Source organism: Coffea eugenioides, chromosome 3 (assembly GCF_003713205.1).
Source record: "Coffea eugenioides isolate CCC68of chromosome 3, Ceug_1.0, whole genome shotgun sequence".
Lineage (NCBI taxonomy): Eukaryota > Viridiplantae > Streptophyta > Magnoliopsida > Gentianales > Rubiaceae > Coffea > Coffea eugenioides.
The window spans coordinates 8,205,244-8,213,601 of NC_040037.1; the positions used below are offsets into that span (position 1 = coordinate 8,205,244).

Consider the following 8,358-nt stretch of genomic DNA (forward strand, 5'->3'; position numbering starts at 1 on the left):
TTTTATTACTTGCAAATTCTAAGTTTTATCATTTATGTTTACAAGCCAATATCAAATCAAAGCTTAAAAGGCTACAATTTATTTATCATTTTTTCAGTGCTAGAAAAAATTTGAAAAAAAAAAAGCTTAAAAGGGTACAATTTAATTACCTAATCCAAAATGAAGCTACTTAAATTTAATTGTCCTTTATCCTTTCCCTTTTTGTGACTGGATATCTAAAGATTGGAATCCGAAAAAGCAGCTATTAGTACTACTTTATAAGCAGTAGCACATTAGCTCCAACGAAAAAAAAAAAAGGTATATTAGCTTACTCATTCCTCAAGAAACCCAAGATTTATAAGAAATCGGAAAAAGACCCCTCCCAAACTCCTGAAGAAACCAAGAAAGAGAAAACAGAAGAGTCTTCTCCTGTTCTTCTCCGCTTCAAACTCCAAAACCCTAATTCCCTTTTGATTTTTCTCTTTCCTGTAGATCCAATCAATTGATAATCATAGATTATAATCTTCTGCATTCACGTGAAGTTGGGTACTTGTTGATTGATTGTTGTTTTAGTGAAATTCGAAATCGGAATTGAGAAATTGGGCAGCGGCGTCAGTCATGGCGGCAGCGGCGACGATGGTCAGCTCGGCGGGGATGTTATTGGCGATGCTTAATGAGAGCCACCCGCAGCTTAAGCAACACGCGCTTTCTAATTTAAATGCCTTTGTGGACTTCTATTGGCCGGAGATATCTACCTCCGTTCCCGTCATGTAAAATTCTTGAATCTGAACTTCTCTTGGTCTTTTTCTGTTTCTTTTTGTATGAATTTGTTGAGTTGCTGTATTGGTGGGAGAAACTAAGGATGGAAAACTGAGAAGATGCCTACTTTTGTTGTTCTGAACCGGTCAGTTGTAAGGGACAGCTAATTTGGTGAAATTTTAGTGTGAAAGGTAGTATTTTTTGTGTTTTACTGTGTTAATTTATGAATATTATGCCTATGCAGGAGTTCATTGTGTGATTGTTCACCTGCATTAGTCTTGTTAGAATTGCAGTGGGAACTGAGGATAATGTGAAAAGATGCGACTTCTTGATGTGCTTTTCAAATGAGCAAAATTTCAAAAACTTCTAAGCCTTTTCTTTGTCTGTTCGTGTTTATGGCAATATATGGTTCTGTATGTGAGTTGGAGTCAGGGTTTTGTATGTATTGTAAGAACTGCAAACATGAAAACTGAATCACAAGTTAGATTTTTCTATGCTCAGGAGTAAAAATATGATGATTATCTGAGTCCCTATATGTATGACTAGTTCAGCCTTTTTTTTTTAATCTATTGTGATTTTTGGTTAGATGGACATGTTGGGATTGGTTTTTTATGTCAGTTCTGTGTTTAGAGCGTGAAAAAGTGAGGTTCAACTTCATTATGTTGCAGTCAGGCTGATTTTTTTTTTCCTGTTTGTTTCTTTTGTGATTTTGTGGTAAATGGGGCTGATTATGAATGCTTATACTTGGTAGTATGGATGTTTTGTTAATGATTTATATTTAGTGAGATAAGGAGATAGGACGGGGATAAACAACTTTATTTTTAAAGGCCTTCTCTTTTTAGGGGTTCGGGGTTGGAGTGGGGTGGGGGAGGTGGGATAATTTATTAATCATGTGCAGTTAAGAATTGACGGAATTTAGAACTATACATATGCTGTTTGGTGGAAATTTGGTTTTTGGGAGTTGGAAGAAGTGATACCCGTGCAACTTTATGTGCTTTAGCTTGAAAAGATAATAGATAGAGAATGTGTTGATGGACGATGATGATAAAAACCTTCAGGGAACAAAATAATACAGAATATTCTGTTCCCTATTTTCCTTTGATACAGATCCAAGATTTTATGATCAACTTAATAAAAGCCTTTTAACTGACAAACTAAATAACTTGTTCTGGAGCTCTGTAGCCACCTACTTTTGAAGGCAAATAACTGGTCCTTCTATCTGAAACTCTAAATGGTTAACAAACAATTAAATTATAACCTTGTAAGGTATTCCTGCTTATAATAATTCGTTAGCTTTGTTCCTATTGTGAGCATGTTTTCATTAAGGCTGAAGTTATTATGAGAATTTTAGATTGCTAGATGCCCTTGCTGAGATAAAATACAAGACAAATATTAGAGCTTAGTACATACAAACTGTAGTATATACAAACTGAAGACTTGAGGAAGAGAGAACTGGGTTTTCTTGATCCAGTGGAAGAGACAACAGAATCTTCTAAGTAATGATAATTTTAAATGTTGTTAGTGACCTATTATCAAGTCGAGAGGGACATACCAAAAAAATAAAAAAAAAAAAAAAAAAAAAAAAAAAAAAAAAAAAAAAAAAAAAAAAAAAAAAAAAAAAAATAAATTAAAGGTTGAGAGGGACATTTATTAGGTGAGAGAGAATAAGTCAAAAATCTTGTAGTCTTCCACTTCTCTTGTATAGTTTAATTGGAATCTGGCATCTCTTGGAACACTGTGATGAAATTCCATTTTCCAATTTAGCATTCTAGTCATTGTGGAGGAATTTATGGGACATCGCATGCTAGCTATGAGAAACTTCTTCTGCACAAACTGGGCCGTCATTTGCACCATTACGGGTGACCGAAAACCTAGGAAGTCCTTGTCTTATGTTGTACAGCCACAACTCTCTCAATAAATGTTTAGTTATGCTGAACTCTCATTGGCGACTAGATGCGAGCATGCATTCAAACATCAAAAGAGCTTCTTATTCTTTATGGATCTTAATATTACTCATTCTTGTAGTTAGTATTATAGAATTGATTAACATGTATTAATATTACTTCATGTCTTGTAGTTGTATGCTTCAGGGAAAATTGATTATGTATTTTTGTTAATTACTTTAGCCATCGGAAATGGCTAGTGTTTATGGTTTTGCAGTGAGAGTGTGTATATGAAATGAGGAAGTTTGATGAGACCCAGAGACAATAGCCTGCATGGCGTGGCCTTCAAAGGTTCAATAGATGTTTTTCCTGTGTCTTCAATTCTCTTCCTGTCTGTTTTACATAATAAATTGGGTGATAGAAATAATGATCTACCTAACCTTGAAGCTTATGATTAAAGAAACTCGAGATGTTTCTGGCCTTGTTTGGCAGACAAGTTTTTTGCCCAGTTTGTTCGCTACAAGTTTTTTAAAAACTTTAACTACGGTAACCTCAAAAAATTTCTCAAAATTTTTAAATTATACACTTCAAAATATTAAAAAAACACACACACTTCAAAAAAATTTTTAAAAACTTCTACAGTAAGTTACAGTAAAGTTTTAGACAAACACCCAAAAAACTCACTTGTCAAACGGGGCATAGTTTTGTTGGAAGTTTCTGTTTTAAAGCCTACTTCTACAAAGTGCTCATCTCCTTGACTAATATTTTAGTATTCATTTTACCGGCTTATGTAAAATGCATTTCCAGAAGAGGAACCATAAGTTGTTTTTGCTTTGATATGGGTTCATTATTTGCAACATATCTGTGTTCTCTCTCAGGTTTTTTGTTATTTGGGTGAACTAAATGACTCATTATCGTATGCCCTTGGAGCTGGCCCTCTATTCGATGTATCGGAAGATTCAGATTATGTCCGGACTATTCTAGGTAGAATGTTATTGTTGGATTCTTCTAAATTTGTTTAGTATTTCCATGCATTGCATTTATAAGAAAATGAATCATGGTTGGATAAATAATGATTTTGGGGTGTAAAGTGGCACTGGTATTACATAACTATGCATTTCTCTTTAACCACGACATGCGTGTCTTACTTATTTTTCTCTTATATACTTTTGTGTCTCAGCTAAAGCTATAGATGAATATGCTGACCTCAAGACCAAGGCTGCTGAGTCAAATGAAGCAGCAAAGATAGATCCAAGATTGGAAGCCATTGTTGAAAGAATGCTTGATAAGTATGTAAACTTCTGGAATGCTAGATTAGACTATAGATTTGGACTTTTTCTCATTATCTCATTTTTGGACCTCCCTGTAGGTGTATAACTGATGGAAGATATCAACAAGCTGTGGGAATGGCCATAGAATGCCGAAGATTGGATAAGCTTGAGGAAGCAATTATAAGAAGTGACAATATTCAAGCAACCCTATCCTACTGTACGGATGTCTCTCACAATTTTGTCAACTCTAGAGAATATCGGCGTGAGGTGACTATGTCTATCTAATTCATTCTTGTTAACCTTATTCCTAATTCTAGAGAACGTTGGCCCGTGTATATCAGATGTCAAAATTTGAGAAATTCTGACCCTCCACTACTTTAATGCAGGTGCAACGTCTTCTTGTTAGAGTATTCCAAAAACTGCCATCACCTGATTATTTAAGCATATGTCAGCTTCTCATGTTTTTGGATGGACCAGAGGACGTTGCTGGTGTATTTGAGAAACTCTTAAGATCAGAAAGCAAAGATGATGCTTTATTGGGATTTCAAATAGCTTTTGACCTTGTAGAGAATGAACACCAAGCTTTTCTTTTGAAAGTGAGGGACCGACTTTCCAGTCCCAAGGGAGAACCCTCAGTGCCTGCACAGTCTGGATCTGCTGAGCTACATTCTTCACGGGTAAATACCACAACGGAGGATGCTCAGATGACAGAGGGTAGTCAAGATTCTGAAGGAAATGTGTCCCATGCTGATCCAAAGGAAGCTATTTATGCTGAGAGGTTATCAAAAATAAAAGGAATACTGTCTGGAGAGACTTCCATACAGTTGACATTGCAATTCTTATATAGTCATAATAAGTAAGGCACTTTTCCTGTTTTCTTTTCTTCTCTTCCCAAGATAGTTTCAGTTTACTGGATTTCTTTGAAGCATTTGACTAATTGTTGGTTTTTTGCATATAAGATCGGATCTCCTAATTCTCAAGACAATAAAGCAATCTGTTGAGATGAGAAATAGTGTTTGTCATAGTGCAACTATATACGCTAATGCCCTTATGCATGCTGGGACAACTGTCGACACGTTTCTCAGGGAGAATTTGGTCAGTTACTGTGCACCTACTTTCCTCATTATTTTATGTGTTGCATAATGACAAAAGTAGTGATTTCTATCTAACATTTTGTATTTGTTTAAACTGTCAGGACTGGCTTAGCCGGGCTACAAATTGGGCTAAGTTTAGTGCAACAGCAGGACTAGGAGTTATTCACAGAGGCCATTTACAGCAGGGAAGATCGCTAATGGCTCCTTACTTGCCACAGAGTGGAGCTGCTGGTGGTGGCAGCCCATATTCAGAAGGAGGTGCCTTGTATGCTCTGGGTTTGATTCATGCTAATCATGGGGAGGGCATCAAACAGTTTCTACGTGATAGCCTGAGGAGCACTAATGTTGAGGTATTTGCCTTGTTGTATTATGTAAAAAAGTACCTATTTTCATCTTTGCACTTTTCCACCTTTTTGAAAAATTGTCTCCTGCAGGTTATTCAGCATGGTGCCTGCCTTGGTCTTGGTTTGGCAGCATTGGGAACTGCTGATGAAGATATTTTTGATGATATAAAGAATGTCCTTTACACGGACAGTGCCGTTGCTGGTGAAGCTGCTGGAATCAGTATGGGTTTACTGATGGTTGGGACTGCAAGTGAGAAGGCAAGTGAAATGCTTGCTTATGCGCATGAGACACAGCATGAGAAAATTATCAGGTGTGCTTAACGTCTATAATCTATCTCCAGAATTAAAACCTTAATGAATTCTTTCCGCCATTTCTTTTCTCTCTCTTTTTGTGAGAGAGAGATCAAAAGTCAGTTGGAGATTTTTTTTACCATCTTTTATCGACTGTTGTAGGGGTTTGGCACTGGGGATAGCTCTGACAGTTTATGGAAGAGAAGAAGGAGCTGATACACTGATTGAGCAGATGACTCGGGATCAAGATCCCATACTACGTTATGGAGGAATGTATGCATTGGCGTTGGCTTACAGTGGAACTGCAAACAACAAGGCCATTCGACAGCTGCTGCATTTTGCTGTATCAGATGTGAGCGATGATGTTAGGCGCACTGCAGTTTTGGCACTTGGTTTTGTTATGTACAATGATCCAGAACAGGTTGGTTTCTCTTACTTTCAGTGCTTGTGCATCCTTCTGTTTTTATTGTTACGATGCTTATGGTTTATGTTCTGGGCTATAAGAATTTGCACCGACGCTTTGTTTCTCCAAACAACTTTTCATATGATGTGTTTGCTGTTAATTTTTTCTGCCCTGTACGAGAATCGATGGAAATGCAGATGTTGAACAATCCATCTAATTGAGTTGCTAACCTTAAAATGCAGACTCCTCGGATCGTCTCCCTGCTCTCTGAATCATACAATCCACATGTTCGTTATGGTGCAGCTCTTGCCGTTGGCATATCATGTGCTGGTACCGGTCTGAGTGAGGCCATATCATTGCTGGAGCCTTTGACATCAGATGTAGTTGATTTTGTTCGTCAAGGAGCTCTCATGGCGATGGCCATGGTAATGGTTCAGATCAGTGAAGCCAGTGATTCCCGTGTTGGTGCATTCAGGTAGTTTTTTTCCTGTTAGCTGTGTGCACTTGGCTATCTATTTCATTTCAATTAAGCTGATATTTTTGCCTCATTTAACAGGAGGCAATTGGAGAAAATTATTCTGGATAAGCATGAAGACACTATGAGCAAGATGGGTGCAATTTTGGCAACGGGAATCTTGGATGCTGGTGGAAGGAATGTGACAATAAAGTTGCTTTCAAAGACAAAACATGACAAAGTAACTGCAGTTGTTGGTCTTGCTGTTTTTAGCCAATTTTGGTACTGGTATCCGCTCATATACTTCGTTAGCTTGTCATTCTCACCGACAGCTTTCATTGGTCTCAATTATGACCTTAAAGTTCCGAAATTTGAGTTCCTATCTCATGCAAAACCATCATTGTTCGAATATCCCAAGCCCACAACTGTAGCCACCACCACTTCAGCTGTCAAGCTTCCTACAGCCGTTTTATCCACATCAGCCAGAGCAAAGGCCAGGGCGAGTAAGAGAGAGGCAGAGCAGAAGGCAATTGCTGACAAGACTTTTGGAGCAGAGTTACCATCTGGAAGTGGAACTTCTGGGAAGGCTAAATCTGGTGATAAGGATGGAGAATCCATGCAGGTATGCTTATTAATGTTTTTGTTTCATTCTCTTCCCTGCATTAGAAGTTTACACTCTTCTTTCTTCTGCTGAAATCCACTTTAGATTGCATCAGCATAATGGATGTTCAGTGTTTTCCCATCTATTACTACCTCTATGCTATTATACTCGTACCTTCTCCACATACCAACCCACCTGTTGTTACTTCGACTAAAACTTGCCTCCTTGTGTAATGAAGATTGAGAAACACACCATTTTCATTTAACATTTAGTCGCAATAGATGCATGATCTCTTTATTATAGAATAAAAAAATGTTGTCATTTATAATGCTCTATGTTGGATGTTTTTTTGGGTGTTAGAAGCTCTACTGACAGATGATTATGTGATTGGCAGGTTGATGGTGCTGCAGAAAAGAAATCAGAACCAGAGCCTAATTTTGAGGTTTTGACCAACCCTGCAAGAGTTGTTCCTGCCCAAGAGAAGTTCATCAAATTCAAGGAAGACAGTAGATACGTGCCGGTGAAATTAGCACCTTCAGGGTTTGTGCTTCTGAAAGATCTGCGCCCAACTGAACCAGAGGTGTTGTCTTTAACCGATTCACCCTCATCAACAATGTCGAATGCTGGTGCATCAGCAACGGCACAACAGGGTACTGGATCTGCAATGGCGGTTGATGAGGAACCTCAGCCACCTCAGCCTTTTGAATACACAGCTTGATTTATTCTCTTCAAGATTCCTGCTCGGCTCCAAGGGTTCAATTGCCACACATTGTCGATTTCTCTCTTCAAAGTTTCAGTTTAGCAGCTTGTGTAAGGAATTAGCATCGATGAATTGCCTTCATCTTTTAATGCTGACACAGGATGTGAACTTGTATTTGTTGAATTAAGTTAATGAAAGTTGCAGAAAGTATCACCTTCAGAATTTTCCGGTTTGTGTGTGCGCGCGCACACTCCTCTTTTTTTTTCTGTTCTTTTTCATTTGTAACAAGGTTTTGATGGTCTCGTACCATTTTTGTTCTGGTTAATACGAAAAATATTTGGAGCCAGTTTTGATTGGTGTTGCAACTTAGCCATTTTTACTGTTTATATGTGTTGTGCTTTTCGTTGAAACTCAAAACGGATTCAAGAAAATCTGTTTGGATTGCATATTTCGGAAAAAAAAAAACATATAGATGAAATACGGTGTGTGGTAACCACACTAAAATATTTTAGAACACCTGAAAATACCTAAAATCACAGGGAAAAAAACACCCAAAAGACACAAAACATACCAACGCAA

The 8,358-nt window shown here is 37.6% G+C and overlaps 1 protein-coding gene across 1 annotated transcript; it reads left to right on the forward strand.

The window, feature by feature from the left end:
* The first annotated feature begins 597 nt into the window (after positions 1–597).
* On the forward strand, positions 598–8,139 carry LOC113765930 (26S proteasome non-ATPase regulatory subunit 1 homolog A-like). Its single transcript, XM_027310169.1, has 14 exons — positions 598–749; positions 983–1,048; positions 2,503–2,597; positions 3,444–3,605; positions 3,802–3,910; positions 3,991–4,159; positions 4,279–4,748; positions 4,852–4,987; positions 5,088–5,336; positions 5,421–5,641; positions 5,784–6,042; positions 6,267–6,499; positions 6,581–7,100; positions 7,474–8,139. Exons 1-14 carry the CDS (start codon positions 598–600, stop codon positions 7,795–7,797), a joined length of 3,165 nt encoding a protein of 1,054 aa, XP_027165970.1. The 3' UTR covers positions 7,798–8,139.
* Positions 8,140–8,358: the final 219 nt, after the last annotated feature.

Coding starts and splice junctions, on each gene's coding strand:
- LOC113765930 (XM_027310169.1), top strand. CDS start 598: ATGGCGGCAGCGGCGACGATGGTCAGCTCGGCGGGGATGTTATTGGCG. Junction 3,911..3,990: donor GTTGAAAGAATGCTTGATAA/GTATGTAAACTT, acceptor ACCTCCCTGTAG/GTGTATAACTGATGGAAGAT. Junction 6,043..6,266: donor TGTACAATGATCCAGAACAG/GTTGGTTTCTCT, acceptor CTTAAAATGCAG/ACTCCTCGGATCGTCTCCCT.